This window comes from Pungitius pungitius, chromosome 1 (genome assembly GCF_949316345.1).
Source record: "Pungitius pungitius chromosome 1, fPunPun2.1, whole genome shotgun sequence".
Lineage (NCBI taxonomy): Eukaryota > Metazoa > Chordata > Actinopteri > Perciformes > Gasterosteidae > Pungitius > Pungitius pungitius.
The window spans coordinates 5020722-5043248 of record NC_084900.1 but is presented as its reverse complement, the minus strand read 5'-3'; the positions used below and the strand labels follow the sequence as shown (position 1 = coordinate 5043248).

The 22527-nt window shown below is 46.8% G+C and overlaps 2 protein-coding genes across 4 annotated transcripts in view; both read right to left on the bottom strand.

Moving 5' to 3' along the window:
- Positions 1-1588: 1588 nt before the first annotated feature.
- Positions 1589-10895, bottom strand: zgc:194930 (uncharacterized protein LOC557813 homolog). Its single transcript, XM_037480663.2, has 3 exons — positions 10664-10895; positions 5452-5505; positions 1589-3472 (listed from the first exon to the last, which is right to left on the bottom strand). The coding sequence occupies exons 2-3, from the start codon at positions 5481-5483 to the stop codon at positions 2749-2751; spliced, it is 756 nt and encodes a 251-aa protein (XP_037336560.2). The 5' UTR covers positions 5484-5505; positions 10664-10895; the 3' UTR covers positions 1589-2748.
- A 3933-nt stretch (positions 10896-14828) lies between these two features.
- LOC119222482 (NACHT and WD repeat domain-containing protein 2) overlaps positions 14829-22527 on the bottom strand; it is a 31223-nt gene continuing 23524 nt past the window's right edge. For all 3 annotated transcript variants that reach the window (XM_037479191.2, XM_037479192.2, XM_037479190.2), the window contains exon 8: positions 14829-21309. In XM_037479191.2, coding sequence (XP_037335088.2) covers positions 17413-21309 — 3897 coding nt within the window. In that variant the 3' untranslated portion in view covers positions 14829-17412. The remainder of the gene's footprint in view (positions 21310-22527) is intronic.

Here is a 22527-nt window from a genome sequence, read left to right as displayed (position 1 = left end):
TTCGAGCATTTGTCTTGATGAAGGTCTGACGAATGGAAGCGCGGCAGGTTATTTTCGTCAAGATTTGTGCTCCCTGAAAAAAAGAACAACAAAGACAGACCATGAGTTAAATGCTTCTTGATGGACACTGTGTCAATGACCTTCAGATAAATCCCAAAGTCTGCTTCTCTTTTGACAACACAAGGCTGGGTTATGATTGTGGAGGAATTCATTCAGATTTGCAGAACGGCACACAAAGTATTATGAACTCATGTTTTTTTTTTTTCTTCTTAAACTAGGGACTTTTATTTTGAAGAAGCCTCCAACCAACATGGTTTAGCACGACATATTCAAATGACCGCCAACCCCATCCCTCCGTTTCATACCTTACATAGCTGTTACGTATTCACCTCTGGTCACAGGTAATCTACCTCTCCGTGTATCTTCTCGAAAGGATCAAAGCCATCTGGTGACGCACAAACCGCTTCATACTGAAGAAAAAAAGGAAAAACGGCGTGTAAATGAAAAGATGAGTCACTGGTTTGATCCTGTTGTCGTACGGAGAGGTTGTTTGTTCTTTGGTGCGGGTGTGACTTACCTCTCGACACCAATCGCAAACATGGGGTGTGCGATTCACGGCCTCGTAACGAGGAAAAAGAAGGCATTGTGGGAAGCAGGGTTAGAGCATCTTCGGGAACACATACGTGCGTCATAGATTGCGTGGTTTGATTCGATTTATTGACTTCAAAGTGTAATAGTGAGGCTGTTTACGCCGCTGGAGAATACGTGACTTGTTGGATCGGGGGTGGTGTTGCTTTAGGAAGAAGCAGAAGAAGAAGAAGAAGAATGAGATTGTTTGTTCTCCGGCTTGTGATCCGACTGCTGACTAAGCGGCAGATCCACTTGAACCCACTTCGGGTTCATTTAGGACGAAATGCAGACACAAACGGCCTCGCGGCAGGTCAGTCTGTCCTAAAGAAACTTAATTTAATGGGGGAAAAACATGTTTAAAATAAAGAACAATTTGACCAAAGGCCGTTCGTAACACACATGCATTTTCTTTAGAGGACGAAGTAAAGAGCCATGTCTGACACTTGCAAAGGAGCAGCCTGTAATTCTGGGACTCGTGGCGAGCAATTAAGAGCAAAGAGGGATGAAGATAGAAAGAAGTGGGTGAGGATAAACGGAAAGATGTCCGAGGGAGAAAGGGGCTAATTTCGTCGTCGTCAACCGGGCTCCGTTCCACCTCCTGAGCGGAGACGGACGCTTTCGAGGGCCTCTGAATCAGCCGGCCAATCGGGACAATTCATACACACATATGGATTTTTTTTTTTACATTTATTTACACATGAATGTATTTTTTGATCTCTAGCTGCGGTGGATGTTTCCAAGGCGCTCGCCCCCCCCCCCCCCCCTCCTCCGGGCCTCGGCTAATGAACACCTCGGGGAGGGGGCCCGGTGGGGGAGCCGAGGCGGTGTTTGAACACCAAAAGTCCAAACAAGTCACACATGTTTGTGAAGAGGGAGGGAAGCTCCCGTAAATGAGCCGTCCCACCGAAACCTCCGAGTGTCAGTTTGCTTTAGGGAACAACCTCCACCATGTTTAACAATGTTAAAAAAAAGAAGAAACGAGGTCCTCGTGTGAATTTAAATGACACACGGCTAAAAAGGGTTTACGTAAAAAGGGTTTTGTGAAAGAAATGAGGAAGCAGCTGAACAAAAATCAGTTTTAAAGGACACTCGAACAATAGAACCACTGCAACAAATAGATTTAATGACTCGGCTAACGTTAGCTCACCGGCTAGCGGCTAACGTTAACGTTAGCTCATTTATTTATTCTATTAAGTCCCAAAGTCCCTTCTTAAATCCACACAAGGATGAATCATCACACGCCGGCACACACAGAAGAACCTTCACAGTGCGCAGTTCTTAAAAGTACATTCCTTTATTTTACAATACAAATATAATATTTAGAGAGGATTTGGCCTGGAAAAAAAGGGGCGTGAAACTCATCCAGAACTTCATAGGGCAGTTAATTTAGCATTTACACACTTGTTGTGGCCGGCTGGCCTCAATTAGTTTGTTAAAAGGCACAGAAGCAAGCTGCTGGTTGAACTAATGTCATGGGCACAAGACCTGACCTGTGAAATAGATTTTAAAGTGAAGCTCAAGGTTCAGCCGTGGATGAAAAACTATGAAAAAAATAAGAGATTTCATTAAATCAATGAGTGAAACGTGGAGAGAGGGGGGAGGGGTGGGGGGCGCTTCTTCCTTTAGTAACCTGCTGAAGAACTACTTTAACTATTTATTTTTATAAATAACATCCGGTTCCTTTTCTCCCAACAAAAAAAAACGAAGGCGGTGCGGTGTGGAGATTTTCATAAATAACAGCGGGAGACACGCGGCATAGAGACACGAACACGGGTGTGAAAAATGGAAAAAAAAACAAAAAAAACACGTAACCTTTTCACTCTCTCGCCGGCTCAGCGGAAACGAGGGCGAGACTCTCGAAGTGAGGCGGCGAGCTACGGCGCTCCGTTGGCATGGTGATGCTCCGAGATGGAGCAAATGTGACTTTTTTTTTTTTCAATGCTTATACGAGGGCAGTACGGACACTAGTGAGCAGAAGGGTGGCCTATCAGAGCCGCGGAGTGTGAAAACACACTCAAGTGGGCGAAAACATAATAAAAATATCCAAGGTTTGACATCTCGACTCCTTTTCAGCAGTTTTCCTTCATTGTTTCCACGTTCTTCTTGTAAATCAGAACGTCACTCGCTGTCCTCCCCGGCGGTGGCGGCCTCCAAGGCGGCGAGGGCCTCGGCCACCATCGAGTCCGTGACGCTGCGCAGCTCCTCGTCCTCCTGCTCGTCCTCGCTCTTCATCACCGAGATCCCGCTCTCCACGGTGGAGGCGTCCGGGGCCTTGGGGGGCCTGAGCTCGTCCCTGGTGTCGGCCGAAGACAGGCTGGTGGTGCTGGTGTGGACCTCCACCGACAGGACGCTGCCCTCGTCGCCCGTGTCGCACAGGTACTCCGGCGTCCCCCCAACGCCCTCGTCCGCCTCGTCCGCCGACAGGCTCCCGTCGGCGGTGGGGCGCCCCCCCCTGCGGTCGCGCTCCCGCGTTTCGGGGTAGACCGGCACCGGGCTCGGCCCGTTGTCCCGCGTCGCCCACCTCGGCCCCGGGCCGGCGGGCTGGATGATGTACACGCCGGCGGCGTCGGCGGGCGGCGCGCTCCCCTGCCTGTCCGGCTCGCTGGCGGGCGGGCGCGCGGCGTGCAGCCGCTGGTTGACGTGGTTGTTGTCCACCTCCAGCTTCAGCGTGCTGTTGTTGGACCGGCTGTAGCCCAGGTTGCTGAAGCCCTCCTTCTGCTTGCCCAGGCCGCCGCCGCTGCCCAGGCCGGCGCCGCCGGGCAAGTGGTGCGGCTGGTAGAGAGAGCTCTCCGCCGAGTCCGACTTCCCCTCGTCCACCGCCTCGGAGGGTTCGTAGACGTAGCTGTGGAGAGACAGACGGAGAGGATTGGGATGTCTGTCATTTTTTTTAACTTTACACCAGAGTTTCGCCAGAGTCAGATGTTCCCATGACAACATGTAAAAAAAAAAAAACGACATATTAGGCACACGGTTGTTTGGCCGACGCAGAGGTGACCTCAGGCCTCCGGCTGCAACGCTTCCAGCCCCCGGTTCCGGGTCAGATGGAAAAAATGCAGTCGTCTCTCGGGGCTCTGGCAGCCAGAATCAGAAACCCAAACCCTATTCATTTTGAATAAAGTAGTAATCTACAAAAAAATAAAATAACAAAAGCACTGGTGACAAAGGAGAGCGGAATCGCTCTTCTAATCCAGCCGAGACAACTTTAACGGGACCTACTCTCGGATGCCATGTCGTTCAATGACCCCGGCGATGACCCCGAGGTCCGTAGACTTCCACCTGGATTTCATGTAGGACGTCCCTCTGCGAGAAGACACTCGTCGGCAAATGCCCCCCCCCCCCTCCACCCCTCCTCTGGTAGGCTGCAATGCCCTAAGAATAAAAAAACTAGATTGTCTCTCACAACGGAACAGAAGACCTCAGACATCCATCAGGGCCTTTATTGCTGTCAGCCATTGCCTGCTGCGTGGGCCTCGCTCCTTCTGTGTCACCTGTCCTTTTTATTTGTTTTCTCCACAAACCCCCCCCCCTCGCCCCCCCCCCCATCATTACCCAACCTCCCACACTCTGGATGGATTTAAAACTTTCACATAGATGGATTTGTTCCATAATAGTTGTTGATTTTTGTTTCACCCTTTGCATCCTTCTCTCTCTCTCTCTCTCCCTTCGCAGTGGAAAGCTGAGAAAACGAAAGCTTTTCCATTTCTTGCCAAGGTGAAATTTGAGGCAAACAGAGAAAAAACACCCACGCGCACACGCACGCAGCTTCTCTCTCTCTCAAAAAAAAAAAAGAGACCAATGATTTATGAGAAGCTGGGAAGAGGAGGAGAGAAAATGAAACGGTGTTTCCATCAATGCCAGGAGTTTTCAAAGGAGAGACCTCTGCTTCATACAATTTTCTCTTTATTTTTCTCTGAGGTGAACAGAAAGGAAAATGTGCGCGTTTGTCAGGTCTTTGCGTTCGTTTTTTTGCGTTTCTGCTGCGTGTTGTTTGACAACGAGACGTTATTTGTGTATTATTTTAACTGCGATGGTGCACCGGACAAGAAGCTCTTCACCTCAGGCCAGGTCCAAAAAGACATAGGAGACGATTCCTTCAAGTTAATATAATAATAACCCCCCCCCCCTTTTTTTGGGGGGGGGGGGACCTAATTATATTTACCAAAATAAACACAGTTCAGCCCGATAGTTGCCCGTATACACACGTGAGTGTTGGGTTACCGAGGCCTCGCTGCTGACCCAGTAACCCACAGGCCCAGACTGCCAAACCACAAACACCACTAAGCCCAGAAATGTGACACTGCAGACAATTAGGAAGGTATGTGCGCGCGTGTGTGTGTGTGCGTGTGTGTGTCACTGTGACGCGGCTAGAGCGAGGTGGAGGGGGATTACGAGTGTGGTATGCGTATCACAGGGTTCGGGCCTTTTCTTTAATCAAGACGTCGTCTCTGTGCCGGGTGCCGGGCCCCGACTGCGGCGCCTCGGAGGCTTTAATGAACCCGACGGTAACCGCGGGCGACGGCTATTGGCGTATCGACCGGCCCCGGCTTGCACAAAAAGGGCCCGCGTCGCGCCGACGTGTCATCGATGGAAACAGACAAGAAATCGCTACGCGTGCTCAAGGAGCCGCCCCCCTTCACCCACGTGACTCGGTGCTGACATCAAACTGATCGGGAACCCGAGACAAATGGCGCCGATGTATTTAATCTGCTGTCACGACTCAACCCGCTTCTGAGTGCACGTCAATTCATTTGAGTGTGACAGGGTGGTGGTGGGGGGGGACAGTTCTTGACTGATTGTAGAGAGGGGGGAGCGATGACTCACCTTTTCATCACCCTGCAGCATTGGCCCCCCATTTGGCCCGGCTGTGTCGTGGAGCTGCGCAGAGACAAAGGGGCGAAGACGTTAAACTTTAATCACAGAACATCCTTCCAACTCCTCTCTTCTCACATATTTTTTTTTTTTAGCGGGTGTCATTTTCCCGCCGACGTTAAAAAGTTGAGTTCACCAAGTAAAGGTTACGGTCTGGTACAATAACACACACACACACACTATTGATAGGACATTTGGGCCATGTGAACGTTTCCTTTGGAACGTTAGTTGTCATCCGTTACTCTGAGAGTTTGTGAGTCTACGTGCGGGACGGGAGTTTTTTTTTTTTTTTTTTTTTCTTTCCACAGTTGGTGTGTTTCTCTCTGCTGTGGCGTTTTCGCCGGACTCGGGTAAATAATTAATCACCCGGGTCCTGAGCGGAGGAGAAAGACGGAGGACACAGTATCTCTTTTGTGGAAATGGAAGCAAGGATGTGCACGCACAGGACAAAACGCCGTCTATTCTTAACCTTGACCCTCTGACCCCCCCCCCCCCCCCCCCCCCTGCGGGCCTCTCCTTTTACCTTTTGAACAGACCCGTGTGAGCGCAATAGTTTTTTTTTTGTCTGCAGCCGCATTGCATTACAAAGGATGCTCAAATTAAAAAACAGAAGGTCGATTGCATGAGATGGAAAAGTCTGGTGTTTTCCATTTTCACGTGATTGGACGTTGATGATGACATATAAATATCTCTTGCTTTGGCAACAGAGGAAACAAATACTAATGATCTCCAGCCAAAGAAAACTGTGCCATAACTACTAATCTTCTGCACTTTGCGTTACTTCATCATTCGATACTGTGAGCAGCCAGAGGAGTCTTTCAGTGTCCTCCATGCGCCCTTCCTCCTTCACTTGAAGGCCCCCTCTTGTGATCTGAGATGATCCACAGCTAGAGAGAGGAGCCTGCTTTACACTCCGTTCCACCGGCAGGCACCCACCCGAGTGGGGGGGGGGGTGTGAAGTGTCCTTTGTCTCCCGGGACTGGTAGTGGGGGAAACAGAGCAGGTAATTTCCCAGCGGGGGCGTTCGGGGACCACAACATTAATGGGGCGTTGCACAAGTCGCGACCTGCTGACTTTCACTGTAACAAGTGCCGTTCAAAGAGGGGAATAATCGCCCCCCCCTCACCCCCCCTCCTCCTGTTTCTCCTCTGAGCGGCGGCATGTCCTGTATCTATTTCACTGATGTGCTAATTTCGGCCCTCTATTCTCTCTAAGGGGGGGAGGGGGGGTGTTTAATGTGCTCGCAGAACCCTCTTTTGGGAGGATCCTAACGTCAACACGTCTATTTGTTGAAATAAATGGTCCCTGAGTAAATTATGAGCATGAACAAGTTCACTCGGCTCCCCCCCCCGGGCGCCACGTTTTGACTACAGATAAAAACCCCGCGACCAAGTCGGTGGACTCTGTGCCGTGACTGGGAGAGATTTCCATTACGCAACAACGTGTGCCGCCTTAAATGACTCACGTGTCTCAATAAAATGACACAAGAACGAAACGTGACGAGTAATGCGACAGCAACGATCCCCCACCACCCCCCCACCCAACGCGCTGTGCCTGCTGCCCCCCCCCCAATGGGTCAAACTGCAACCGTCGGAAGGATCCAAGCTCACCGCGTGTCTCTAACATCACACGGGCCGACCGCCTCGGAAGAGGCCGCTTTGCATCGGCTTGGGAGTCGGGTGGCCAATTTGCAATGCAAAAAACGGCCCGTGTGGGGGGGGGGTGAGATTAGGCTATTTTAAAAAAAAACATTTTTTTAAGGTGTTAACGTGGCCGAACTCCAACTCGGAAACCGAGACTCAGATCCGAGACGTTTCAGTAAAAACGGTCTCAATGGTCAACCGTTGATCTGCTGGTGGGGGGGGGGCTGAAGAGGCGCTTTGATGGTCTGAACTAATACGAGGCTGGAAAAACTACAAAAGAAAAGCAGCTCGGATCCAAAAGGGCCGGTCGTGTTGCCTCTGTTTTTTTTTTTTGTATGGGGAGGGACAGGGAGTAAATTGAAACATTTCATCTAAGAGGAACAGGTCCAATAAAAGTGAGATTGCTGTTGAGTGTCCCCTAGAAGGGGACTGGATTGAAATCCCCGGGGGGGGTCAGGGGTGGGGGGGGGGAGGATCCGGTGGCCGAGTCGTTTCCTTTGATCGATCGCTGCAGGGGGGAGGAACATTTCTTCCAGGAAGATACGGCCTAAAAATAAAAAAACAGGATGGGGCGCAGTTGAAATTGATGTTACCTGTGTTTGGTCTACTGTGTGGTGTTTGTATGATTCCCCTCGAGACGTGTATAGATACATGTGTACATGTAAATAAACATTGTGTTGTTGTATGTGCCAACTGCAGCTGTTTACAAAAGAAAGGAGATTCACAATGTGGGATTCCTGGTACTCCTTCACAATAACGGTGTCGCATAGCCGACTGTGTGGCGGTGAGATGTCTCCTCAAAGTGGGTGACGTGGGAGGGGGTGAGGCGATGGGAAAGTGGGCCGACCGGTCTGACATCAATCTGTTGTATTTAGGTTTTCTTCTGTGTGCCCGTGCTTCATCTGCTTGGGCTGGTTTTTTTTGTCACGTACGCCCAGACTGTAAACGTGGCGGGAATCTGACCGACTTTCGGCAGCAGACCTTCTCATTCATCTCAGGGTGAATCTCAGAAAGACTGTGAAGGTTTAGCTTTATCGGGAACATGAGGATGTTTTTGCCCGGTGACCATAAACAAATAGCAGTTTAATTATGGCACATTGGGATATTTTATGCCTTTGACATTCTAAACCAGCCGATCCCACCAAATTGATCCATTAAAACATCCCTATTCGCGGCCACGATGAAATGCCTCCAAATGCAAATGGCCTTTTTGGAGCAATGAGTGTAACTCTTTAAAATGTCATTTATTTGAGTGAAAATGTTTAAATGCAGGTTACTGATTAGTAGTGAACGCCCGTGAAAGAGGTTTTCAGTACTTAATTTTAATGGGACCTTTTGTTTACTGAGACGGACAAATGAGGAATTAATGTCATTACAAACATTATAGTTCTTTGTTTTTGTGCTACACCATTTTGATTGAACCTCAACTACAACCAGATTCCTTTTGGCCCGAGCTACAAAAGGCTTTTATCTCGTGTAAAAGCCTTTTTATCTATGTGCACATGAACAGGAAGTGAAAAAAGAAAAACGAAGCCATTATCGACAGGATTTTCCCAAAGCGCGAGCCCCTTTCGCATTTCTCTGCAGGAAGAGAGCTGCGGCACTCGATAAGCTGCTCGATTTTGGGGGCCCCACGTTATCAGCTGGCAGGCTTTTAACATCCAGCTGAAATGTCAATACGCAGCGTTTGAGAAAGTCGCCGTAATGACAGCGTCTCGCCCAGCTCTTAATAACCCGCACATTCAGTTGATGAGATAACCTTCGGCAACCGATAAAGCCAAAAAGAGAGCTCGAGCCGAGTGATGCTGCTGTTGTTGTTGTTGTTGTTGTTGTGCGACTTTTTTCGACAGCTGTCCAACGTCTCTACTTTCACACAGGGGCGAAATGAATCCAACGATCTAACCTCGGGACGAGATGTGAGGGGAAAGGGCCCTCTGTTAGGCCCCGGGCGTCCGCGGTGGGTTGTCGTGGCGACCAATCTATATACAAGTCAGCCCCTATTAAAGATCGATCCGCAGATTTTTTTTTTTTTTTTTTTTTCCCATTCTCCAAATTTCCGCTTCCGCTTTCAGATGAAAACGGAGGAGGCCCAAGTGTTTGCTCATCTGTCCTGAATATGATTGGTCCAAACACGCCCTTCTTCACGTGGCCCTCGGGCAGCCGGTTTGATGAAAACAAGTCCCGTCTCTTCTCTATTACCCAGCAGCCCACACACTCATCAATCCCCCCCCCCCCCCCCCCCCCCACCCAGGAGCGCTCAATTGTACTTTAAGCAAACAAACGAGCCGACGATGTATTTGGTAATTAGAGCATCTTCAAGTTGTTCTTTAACGTCCCGTTACCATGTAAACAAGCCTGACAGTTTTCACGTTGCAATAATTATTATAAAGAGGTTCGGGAAAATGGGGCGTGTGTGTTTTTTTTTGTGGTTTTGAGCTGCGTGCTCATGTTCACATGCTGTTCCAGGTGGAGTCATCCTGCGGGAGCCGGACCTCGGGGCGAATATCGTTTGCATGCGCTTTCGGTGGATTGTTTTGTCAAACGGAGGGAGGGGGAGGCACAGAAAGGCCAGTAAATGAGTTTAGTCGAACAGCAGATCTGTGTCTCGTAAAGTGTCGGAAGGTTGTTTATTCAAATCTGCCCGGAGCAACAACAACAACAAACAAACAAAAACTACAGGTGAGGGACAGTGTGTTTAAAGAGACACGCTGTGTTGTGTTGGGGTCATTTTCAGGAGTGTCGTACAGTCGACGGGACGGAACCCGTTTGTGTGCCTTTTTCCTTTTTTTGGAGTGACCCGGAGTTCAGCGAGAGAGTTTCGTTGTTGGATGTGCAAACAAAGCCCGAGGCCGCAGACACGGGTTCTGGTTAACTGATTAAAGGCCGCTCCATCACCGCCCCCCCCCCCCCCCTCGGTAAAAGTTCACTTATTAACCCCCTCCGCGACAAACCAGCGGGCTCAAGGTGGGTGGAAAGAAGTTTCAGGTTCAGTTCTTCTCACAGAAAGACACACTTTTATGAACAGTTCAGATCCCAGTCACTTAATTGAGTCTTTCAGGTAATGAAGCAGAAGGAATAACTTACACAAGGTGAATCATTGTCCTCTACTTACATCCATGGGCTTCCCCGTGTCTCTTAATATCTTTTGCCAGGTGTACAACAGGTGTACAACAGGTGTGCAGACACGTCTCCATTGTTAGTGCAAAACCTAAAAGTAGCCTTACAGTTCCTACTCGTGCACTAAAGGATACAGTGTGTGTGTGTGTGTGTGTGTGTATGAACTGTGTCACCACTCAAAGTGCCCTCATGACTACCTTTATTGTGTCAAACGTGATGACGTTATTATAGCACTTCTTTGTTTTTCCTGACGCCATATGGTTGACGACTTTCACCATTTTTAGAAAACAATAAAAGACTTTAAAGCCTCAGCAACACTGCATTACAGTCTTCAAAGTGAATTAGGAGCATCACGGTTGATGTGAACAAGCCGGGAGGAAGAGCAAGCCGTTGTTTCGTCCTACCTGTTGCGCTAGGCGAAGGTGTGGCACTGTGCCGCAGGTATCACAAACGCACCGAGAACTTCAGCTGTCATTGAGAAGCGTCTCTTCCGGTGCCGGACTGAGAAGAAACGAGAAGCACAGGTGAAGAAGTAGCGGCTCCGATAAACATCTTCAGCTCGATTTCATTTCCTTCCTTTTGGTTTGGGTTGTTGTGGAGAAGAGTTCTCCCCCCCCCTCCTCCTCCTCCTCCTCCTCCTCCTCCTCCCTCCCTCCCTCCCTCCTGGGTGACTCCACAGTCCCATGTCTCCGTCTAATGGGAGGTTCAGTCCGGGAGACGGGTGGGCCCGCGTCAAGCTGCACGCAGTGAACCTACACGGTTTCCGGTTAGATACTTCAAAATAAAAAGTTTGGGGGGGGGGGGCATGACAAAAAACTAACTCACAAGCTGCACGTGTTTAGTCCCAGTGGAGGAAATGCGGATTTACTCAAGTCAAAATTCGTTACTATTATTAAATAAAATAGTTAATTAATAGTGTGAGGTTGTGATAATCCGGACTTCCTGCCAGGACGTGTCGAATTGAAGCCAGCTTGACTCATCTTAACCCGACTAACCTCTTCAGGGATGATCATATGACTTGGATGCGATTAGAGTGAAATCCCCCCCCCCCCCTTCACACTTGCCGCCTTTTAACACAACTTGGCTTCAACCCAGAAAAAGAAAGAAAGACAAAAAAATATCAGCGACAATATGAATTTGCATATATGAAACAAAAGCTGAATTAATCATTCGAGGTGTTCTCGAACTCTCGTTTATTTTCTTTAATCAATTTGACTGTATTTTCATTATGTCATGCATCCCAGAAGAGGAAACCAAACCGGTCGGAGCTGTTCTAGATGCGCGGACGTTACGTTTTGTTTGGTGAAGGTGTTACTAACGATAACAGACGCAGGGTTAAAAAGGACCTCTCTTTTGGTTGAGCTTTAGGTGTAAATGTCTGTGTAAGTCACATTGTTCTTCTGTATAGACACTTTTCCATAAAACATGGAACACGCAGGCTTTTGCATAAAGAAAACTCTAAATATAGACAACATCTACATACTCACCGGCCACTTTATTGGGTACACCTGTCCAACTGCTCGTTAATACTTAATTTCTAAGCAGCCAATCACATGGCGGCAACTCAGTGCATTTAGGCATGTAGACATTGTCAAGACAATCTCCTGCAGTTCAAACCGAGCATCAGTATGGGGAAGAAAGGTGATTTGAGTGACTTTGAACGTGGCATGATTGTTGGTGCCAGAAGGGCTGGTCTGAGTATTTCAGAAACTGCTAATCTACTGGGATTTTCACGCACAACCATCTCTAGGGTTTACAGAGAATGGTCCGAAAAAGAAAAAACATCCAGTGAGCGGCAGTTCTGTGGGCGGAAATGCCTTGTTGATGCCAGAGGTCAGAGGAGAATGGCCAGACTGGTTCGAGCTGATAGAAGGGCAACAGTGACTCAAATAACCACCCGTTACAACCAAGGTGGGCATAAGAGCATCTCTGAACGCACAGTACGTCGAACTTTGAGGCAGATGGGCTACAGCAGCAGAAGACCACACCGGGTGCCACTCCTTTCAGCTAAGAACAGGAAACTGAGGCTACAATTTGCACAAGCTCATCGAAATTGGACAATAGAAGATTGGAAAAACGTTGCCTGGTCTGATGAGTCTCGATTTCTGCTGCGACATTCGGATGGTAGGGTCAGAATTTGGCGTCTACAACATGAAAGCATGGATCCATCCTGCCTTGTATCAACGGTTCAGGCTGGTGGTGGTGGTGTCATGGTGTGGGGAATATTTTCTTGGCACTCTTTGGGCCCCTTGGTACCAATTGAGCATCGTTGCAACGCCACATCCTACCTGAGTATTGTTGCTGACCATGTCCATCCCTTTATGACCACAATGTACCCAACTTCTGATGGCTACTTTCAGCAGGATAATGCGCCATGTCATAAAGCTGGAATCATCTCAGACTGGTTTCTTGAACATGACAATGAGTTCGCTGTACTCAAATGGCCTCCACAATCACCAGATCTCAATCCAATAGAGCATCTTTGGGATGTGGTGGAACGGGAGATTGGCATCATGGATGTGCAGCCGACAAATCTGCGGCAACTGTGTGATGCCATCATGTCAATATGGACCAAACTCCCTGAGGAATGCTTCCAGCACCTTGTTGAATCTATGCCACGAAGAATTGAGGCAGTTCTGAAGGCAAAAGGGGGTCCAACCCGTTACTAGCATGGGGTACCTAATAAAGTGGCCGGTGAGAAACAAAACATGACAACGGCGTGACACGGCAGGTTTAAACTTCCCCTTAATGAACTTTGTGGTTGGACGGTTTAGTCAAATACTGTTTCCCAGTTTTCGAGAATCTACATTCAGCTCGCGGAAAAATCTTTTTTCAATGAAAATACCAATCAAGGATTCAGAGAACTTAACTTAGTTGTTACCATGGCTACACGTGACCTCAGATCAAAATCTTGATGCTTTCATCATCCTTTTTCATCTTAATAATCGTTCATTCCAAAACGTTGATACCTTTGATTCCTTGTCAAACATTGCTGAACTCCTTTGTGTCGGGGCGTCGACACTCGAGTCTGCCCGAAAAAATAATTGGACTTTGTTCATTCCTCGAGTTGGGCCTTGTAAAACAGTCTCATTATCTACAATCTACCGAGCGGGAAAAGCACTTAGTTGTAATGATTCACTGATCAGTAAAGAGTAACACAATGGATTAAACATTTGCGCTTTAGGAGCTTTTAACTTCCAGTCATCTGTTGCCCTCCACAACGCAGAGCGAACCCAACGCTCTCTCTCTCTCATCGTTCACCTGAAACCGAGGTGGAGCAAAGAAGCCTTTCGCAGATCGTCGACCCCCCCCCCCCCCCCCCCACTCGCCCCAGCATATCCAGGGGTTTCAGGTCAGGGCTGGGGGGGGGGGGGGGGGGTTGGTAGTTATCTTTCCCAGCTGAGGTTGAAATGGATGAAAATGAGTGACGGTTGCTTCCTCGGAGCGATTGGATCTGTTATACCTTGAGCCTCGCGCACGTCTCGCACTCCAACCACAGGATTTGGAGCTATTCCTCAAGCGTTACGGTGGAAATATTGCAAAGATGACTAAAGGAGGAGGCCCCCGGCCTTCCAGAGTAAACGCAGTTGACAAAGAAGAGGCTATTCTAGGCCTGAGTAAATAAGAGACAATGCCCTACTGTACCAACACACATACACATACGCGCACACACACACACACGCTTTGACCTGTGGAGACCTCCCGCTCCACACAACGAGCAGTGTAATCACGCGCCTGTGCGGCGCTGCAGGTGGAATGCGCCTGCGATAGTCCAGCCCTTGTTGTCATAAGGACTGGGAGCGGGCCCCAGTAGCCAAACAGACATGAGCTCACCGTCACTACAATGGGAGGCGGGACCAAGGCCCGTCACCGCTGTGGACCTGAGGTTGCCGTGGAGAAGGGAGTTACACACACGCACACACACGCGCGTTGGCTTGGAGCGACACCGCTGGGAAATTAAAACGGTAGCCCGAAGCAACAGGGTTTTATTGGCCAATCGCAGCTTGATCCGGGATGTGTTTGCCTTGCAAGTTTGATTTTGTTTGTTTGTGTGCCTGTGTGTGCACGCGCGCGTGTGTGTGTCTTGGCGCAGGGCGGCGCACAGGTGCCCCCCCCCCCCCCCCACCCCTCCTCCCCCGCACAGGCATCGCCTAATCACAATGACAATGCCGTCCGGTGTTGGAGAAATATTCACCACGCTTGTCTGGCTCGCGGCATCAAGCGCAGAAGAGCAATTACTGGCCCATCACATCGTTTTACAGCTGTGTTGTGCTGTGTGTGTGTGTGTGTGTGTGTGTGTAGGAGAGGCTGTCGGCAACGTCAGCGCTATCTGATCCGTGAAAGAACCCGGGCCTCGCCCCCCCCCCCCCTCCCCTCCACCCAGCATGCTTTGCAACTTTACTTGCAGCCACCCCGTGCATCAGCGATGGGCTAATTGTAGCCAATTTGACAAGTTTACTCTCATCCGTTTGTTGTTATCTTTGAAGTCGAAAGGCAGTAAATGAAATGCTTTTGTGTCCAAAAGCAGGGTGTAAAAAAAATAAAAAAAACCCGGCTTCACAGGCGGTGGAGTGGAGGCAAAAAGTGAACCATTTTATTACATTAAAATGTTTCATACAAACGATGCATACACACTAGTTTCATATTGCTTCAGACATAAGTTTCTTTTCTTTTGGAATTCCAGTTAAACAACTCCGTAACAAAATGTAAAGTACAACATTTATGAAAATATAAATCTCTAAACAGGTAAGTCAGTCCTGACAGTACAAAGAATACAATAGAAACATTCAGTATACCAGTATGTCAACGATGAGTGGCAAACATGTACGTCATTCAAGTTACTTAACATACAATAATAACGTTAACTGGCTTCCATATGGACACATTCAAATATACTCTTGAACTGGCATTCCAATATATTTTTAAACTTTTTTTTTTTAGCAAAGATAGCACATTGTCTCTATCATAAACATAATCACAGTAGAACACTGAAACATCTCATTAACAATATCATTACAGTACAAGCCTCAAAAAACAAATGAGACAGTCAAAGGAAATAAAAACACAAACTATAATCGGGACTTTGGCAATTACATAATATCTTTATTTTTTTTATTTATTTAAAAATTCTTAAGTTTTAAGGGAAATAAAATGTTAAAGCTTGATGCTGCTACCCGGTTTTAAAATGATCGAAGGGCCACTATCTCGACATTTCAAAACTAGTAAACATTAAATAAGATGGAATAGCCCTTAGAAAGTATATGTCAGAGTGTACGTGTGTGGTTTTCAATCATGCCTGGCTGATGATTGGTCTCATCGGAGAGTTCAAAATCGCGTTTTGGGTTATTACAGACATGCTTAAAAAGCAATTAGGGCACCTGCGAGGTACAGCTTCATAGATGAGTGCTTTGCCAGCAGATTGTCAGCACACCAGATCTAAAGAGCTTTTATTTCAGCCTGTTCCCATGTAGTTACATACGGGTAGAAAAGATTAGGAGATATACCCTCCTAGTAAACAATATGTAAGGAAAACCTTTTCTTCTTTGTAGAAATAATAGCATTTGTGCAAAAATAATAACAAATGAAGTTAATATTTAAAAATATTTTTTTTCACCTGTAACTTTTTCTGCTTTGAACACCCTGAAGCCAATTTATGCAATATTATTTTGCTTCCATTAATTATATTATTGGTATATGTCTATTTATCTTTACATTCCCAATTCTTTCCATGCAAATTCATTTTTTTCACAGGTTTACGAAAGCTGATATACAACCAAAGGTATTGAAATTACTTCTAAACAAGCATAAAATTGTATTGATCCCATATATTTCAAAATGTCCTGTCTTTGCTGTCAGCTGTTAAGATGACAGCATCTTGATTTTGAATTGGTACTAGGCAAATATATATATATATATATATATATATATAGAGAGAGAGCAACTGTAGCATTTCAAGTGACTTAACTGTATACCGCGAGTACCAGGATGGCCTTTTGTATTTTGAAGGCATTTCCAGTACCTATTTTAAGACAACTTCTAGATCACTTCAAACATTTTATAGAATGTTTCAAATAAATAAATCTAGTCATTTATCACAAACCACTGATAAAGTGCTTCCATCTACTGCCTAAACCACTAAATATATTCACCAAGGTGTTTCAGTGAAACATTGAGGAAATCACTCCTGTCCTTTTCTACTGACACATTTGAATAAACTCCACTGAACCTAAAGCAATTACACTGGTTAAGGCGTGACTGTGTATGGTGCTATGCTACACTGTATGCTCGATAGTGGTATTTCCCTTAACACAAACAGCACACAGACCGATGGAACTGCAGGTAAATTTACACCAAATTTCCGTAAACTGTTCCGTGAAATTTCTACAACAATTTAATTACAAAGAGCAATGCCATCGATCTCTCGGGTTGTTGACTGGGTTTTTGTACACCGACCGCTTAGATTTAACATCAATGCAAGTATTATGTAACTGTGTGTGTACCGTGTTTACAAATTCCCTGCATTTTCATAAATCTTGTAATCTGCACATAAATAACATTAAAATTCCAGGCACTCACTTTGATTGCATTAAGCACAACATAACATTTTAAGGAGTTGCACAAATTGCAGCAGCCATAGAGGGATATGTACAAATGTTCATTGTTCTTGCTTTTTTCTACAGTACCGACAGATTTTGATACAAACATAAATCTACTCTTGGAGATTATGGCTTAATGTGCACGATGTAAATAAAGATAATGTACAATGAAAGTGGCTAAGATCACTGGAATGGCTTTGAAAATGTTTGATGAAGACATTTGAATAATAACTTTGTTCTTCAAATGCAAAAGGCAAGACATAATGGCAAACTAATACTCACAGAATTCACAATTCTCTTCTTTTCAAAAACAGTATTTTTCTAACAGTCTTCGAGAGGAAAACAAAAAGAAACTGTATCATAAGTTGGAAGTAAGTAATACATCATTTGAGTGCAGCGTTTATACGGTCGGCCCATTAACTACCCAGAGGGCTGACATCTGCAGCTGAATCACGTGGCTGTAAACAAGAATCAACTGCAACCCCAGAGATTCAAAACTTTGTCGTCACCTCCCTCTAACTGCCTGCCCTGACACCTGCTACTCTCACCTCCGCTCGTCACTGCATCAGTTCAGTCTTTTTCGTCGGCGTGGTCGACTCGCCCTCCCCGGAGTCCGACACGTTGATGGGACTGTCCCTGGAGAAGACCTCGGTGGACTCTCTCCAGGTGCAGTCGGCGGCGGTCTTGAACGAATGGTTGCCACATCTGGGACGCACTTTTTGCGAGGCATTGTTGACAATCTGTCGGCTGTTGGAGGTGGCTATCTTTATCTTGAGGGCCGCGTCCACGCGATCCACCACCGTGTACGTGCCGATGCTTCCGTCCTCGAAGCCAATGATGATGTTTAGCGCTCGTTGGGAGAGACACAGGAAAGTGGGCGTCTTGTAGAGGGAGCACGTGCCGATGCTCTTGCCGTCGGCGAGGCGCATCACGATCAGATTGGACACAACGCCGGCGTCGTCGTCTTCGTCGCAGTTCCGGAAACAAACGTAGACGAGATAACGTCCATCTCTTGATAATTTCTGACGCCAAATTATACCAGCGGCATGGACCAGCCTCAGCTTCCCGCTGTGAAGATCCAGGACATTAATATTCTCGTCACCTTTGGACACAATTCCTACTTTCCCATTGGGAGAGATCTGGAAGTCCTCCAGATTTTTGAGGAAATTGGTTGGCAGCTGGACCCGTCGGCAAACTGACTCATCCGCCACACTCCAGATGAAGACGGTCTCTGTGGATGTGATGAACACCACGCAGTCGGGGCAGTCAGGAATGAGCTTGAAGTTGACAATGCTAATGCCATCGTCACACACAAACTTCTTGGACACGCTGCCCGACCACAGGCTGACAGCGAGGAGCTTGTTTTTGGAGCTTCCCACGAGGAAGGTGTTTGCTGTGGTGACGAGTGCATTCTGGAGGGTGACCAAGATGTTGCACACTTTGTGCCCGGTCCCGAGCCTCCAGACTCTGGATGCGTTCTGCTCGCACAGGGACACCACAAATTGGTCGTTGTGGGTGATTAGCAGCTGCGATATTCTCTGTCCATTAATGCGAAAGATGTTTTCTCCGGTGGTGGTTTGCCAGATGTACTGACTGGACTTGTCATCTGATGTCACCATGAGATCCCCTGAGGAGGTTAGGACACAGTTCTCCACTATGCCCTCATGCTTAAAGACAGTCTCAATAAAGCCAGTGCTGAAGTTCCACTTGTGGACAGCTTCCGAACCGTCCATAGTAAACACATAATCCTCTCTGCCGGACAGCTGCAAGGTCTGGATCTTCTTGCCTGTTTTGTCAATATTAGACATGGCGGTTATAATATCAATGTCCCAAACAGACAGCACGCCACTGCTGGCAACAGAAAGGAGCAGGTTGTGGTGGGTTGATTTAATGAGTTTGACGATAGCCCCTGAGATCTCAATCAGACTAGCCATGCACTGCCCACTGTCCCTTCTCCAGACGAAGATGGAGGACGTGTTCTCCATGGAGGCCACGATGCTTTGTCCACTCTTCGAGAGAACAGCAGCCACAAAGCGCTCCGTCCGTTTGGCTTTAAACTTCTCCACCATTTTCCATACTTTTGTGTCCAGAACTTCGATACTTCTCGCCTTGCAAATGAGAATGGAGCGCTGGTCTTCCGATAACTCGATGCCCACCACTTCACTGTCATCGCCTCTGCAGTCGTAATCCTCCATTAGACGTGGATTGGAGATCTCTTTGGTGTTCCATACTGACAAACTGCCTTCGTTGTCAACCATCACCATTTGGCTTAGGGTGTCCAGGACTAGAATGGATTTTACAAATCCCCCAGAAAACTCAGAGGTCATAGTGGCCAACTTGTCCCCATTTCCTAGATGAAAGACGGTAGCAGTGTTGAGGTACTGTCCACAGAAGGCGTACATTCCATCTGGAGAGCACTGGACACAAGTCACCTCATACCAGCAATGGAACTGGTAGAGAGGCCACCCGTACAGCAGGTCAATGACATTGACTTCTTTACTAGCCTCAAGCCAAGCCAATGCATGGTGGGTGGACAAAGTGTAGCCATTGATGAAGGCCACCCCACCAGTGACACCACCATGCTTGGACCCCTTGATCTCGACCTCCGATAAAAGGCAGGACTTGTGATTATCATAGATGAGCAACGTGTTTTTGGTTGTGGCCACGACCAGATACTTTTCGTCAGTTGTTAGCCTGATCCCGAGCACAACGGATCTGGCTGTGTCGATTTGTCTTTGAAGTTGTCTACTCTCTACATCCCAGGTGCTGACGGACCCATCTTCCAGGGCCACAAGAACTATGTTTGGGGCTAGAGTGGGCAAGATCTCCACAATCTGCATGTAGCTAGAGCACAGAGGAAGCCTCTCTGGACTGTAGGTGACGTCCATAGAGGAGTGGAGAGGCACAATGGAGCAGTACTTCGGGCCATCTTTGTCACACTCCAGCAGGAGGTGTCTGAGTTTGGGAAGGGAGGTGACGACTGGCAGAAGTCTTTGCTGCAGTTCTGCAGACAGCGATGCTGGGTTCTTCAGCACTTTTACCTTGATGCAACGGAGAGTGGTGGCCAAGAACTTCAGTTCTTTCTCTTGGGTGTAGCTGTAAGCTAGGTCAATGTCTGTCAAAGCCTTTTCAAACTGGCCGATCTTGATCATTGTGTACAGCCAGCTAAAGTTCATGATCACACCAAACATCAGGTCATCGGTGCGCCCACTCCTGGTGAGGTGGTACACCAGCTCTGTCATCTTCCTATGGTTGACAAAAAAAATGTCAGGCTCTAAAAGATTGCACTGGAACACCCAAGGCTGCTCTGGAGTCTGTCTGTCATATGAGTACTTGTCAGAGGACGTTTTTTCCTGGGCCTGCTGAAGGTGGGGGTTTTTGTGGTGAGATATATTCAGCGAAGTGAAATGGTTGTTATCGTAAGTGAAGATCTTCTTCCTGCCTCCCGACCATGCCCCCAGGAAGTACTCAGCCAGGAGGCTGTGCATTTGATGGACGTCTTCCTCGTTGCTGAGATACAGCTTCTGAGCAATGAGATGCAGGTGTCTGTTGGCCCAAACCATCAAGGTGACGTTGCGCACCTGGCGTTCCACAAGATAGCCGTCCAGCTCCTCCTTGAGCCTTGCAACCAAATCATAAGAGATCCTCAAGGGGTTTTTGAGGTATGTTGCTACAATGACATCCCCAAGAACTATGTTATCAAGGGATAGAATATCTTCCAGCTCGACTTCGGTTAGGCCCGCCTTGGCCATGGTGATATACCCTAAAGCTCGAAAGACAAATCGTTGACCCAGCTTGTTTTCCACCGAGTAAAAGAGCTGTTCGATGCTTTCGTGCACTGTGGAGCACAGGGACCTGTCATCCACATCTTTGTGAGACCTCCAATGGAGGACTTCTCTGTAGATGAGGTTGACAAACATCGGCAAGGTACACTTGGAAAGTGCCTCGTTGACATATATCTGTTGGCCCGAGGTGACCTTTCGCTTCACCCCCAGCAATTGCTGTTTTAATGTTTGGCTGCAGACTTTGCGGTCCCTCTGGATTAATTCCACGTAATACCCCTCATCGTGGATGAGCTGTCGAAGCTTCTGCAGGATGCCGTGTTTGTTGGGCAACGTTGAGACTACAATGCGAACCGTCCGAGGCAGATGTATGGGGAGCCACCACAGCTTGCGAACTTCGTCCGCGTCGGAGAGCTGCTCGAGGGCATCCAGGACGATGACCAAAGGCCGGTGGAATGAAGATTCCCCGAGGAGGTTGATGAGGAGCTCCTTCATCTCCTGGATCTTGTTAGGCAAAAAGTGAATCAGGCAGCGGTAGTTTATTGCAATCTGTTCACAGATGCTCTGGAGGAGAGTTCGTAGGTCGGTGGAGAGCAGGCTGGAGCCAATAAAACGGACAATAACCACCGGGTCGGTTTCAGGGCCCATCTCTTTCTGCAGCCATGTGTAGGCCTGAAAAAGAGCATTAGAGACGGCTGTTATAATATGTAGAGTTTAATTATCAAATAGATAAGTACTAAATAGTCCACAATTGAATATCATATATAATAGTTAGTAGGAATTACATAGAAAAGATCCTAACAGATGTTAAAATAGTGAACACTTTCAGACATTCGTTAGTTAACTGTACTTGCATTGAAATTATTTTGACCAAAACAACAAGAATAATCACAATTCTACAGTGAACTTATTATTATTTTAACAGCTTAGAGAAGGGCTGATTAGCTCAGCATGTAATGTTTTATCTTAAGATAGTGTGTGCTGCATGAAACTTTTGTGTAAATATCAACATCGTTCAAGTTGAATCCCCCTTAGATGTTCTCAAAGTAATTATTATCAATTAATAAATCATATGATTTCTTCAAATCATTAAATACATTCGACGAATGAGTCCAATAGGCTTCCATTCATGAATTCATTTAACAGCCCAGCTGAGATTTGAGGAGACATTAAGATATTATTTGACACATTTAGGGCAATAGTGATGATGCCTGCGCCCCATTTAGCTGTGTGTATGTGTGAGAGAGAAGAAGAAGAAGAGAGCGACACAGATTCATTTACACTTATAAATGTTTTACAGATGACTGTAAAACGGAACTCATAGCATTCTTCAGCCTTCTTGACTTTCATCAATTGGTTGATTTTATAATTTCAAAATAGAAAGTTATTGGAATAGAATATGGATTATGTACAAATGTGTTCAATTGAATACAGTGAAAATATACTTTTTTTTAAAGAAAGGCAAGATTATACACCTTTAAACATCAATATAGCTTTTGTCGATACGTATGCATTAAATCAAACACACTATTACAACCTAACAAAAAGGAAAGTCTACAAAACGTTATTAACCTGGTGGTAAATTCAGCGAGACTCATTCCAGCTCTGGCAATTTACTTTAACGCTGTTATGCTACAGTAGCTCAGTTAACAACTAGTTTTATTACATCATACTGTGGTGAGCTGAAAAGAATAAAGCTCCAAATATAACATCTCATAACTCTGTAATTATCCTCCTCTTTCTCATTTGGTTTTACATTCAGCACATTCATTAAAGTGTGTCTCTTTTTAGCATGCATAACATTTTTTTAAATTGTGAATAAATACCTTTCTCTATACACATATAGGTTTTTTTTTTGTAAACCTAAAGTTTTTATGTCAATTGTTTGAT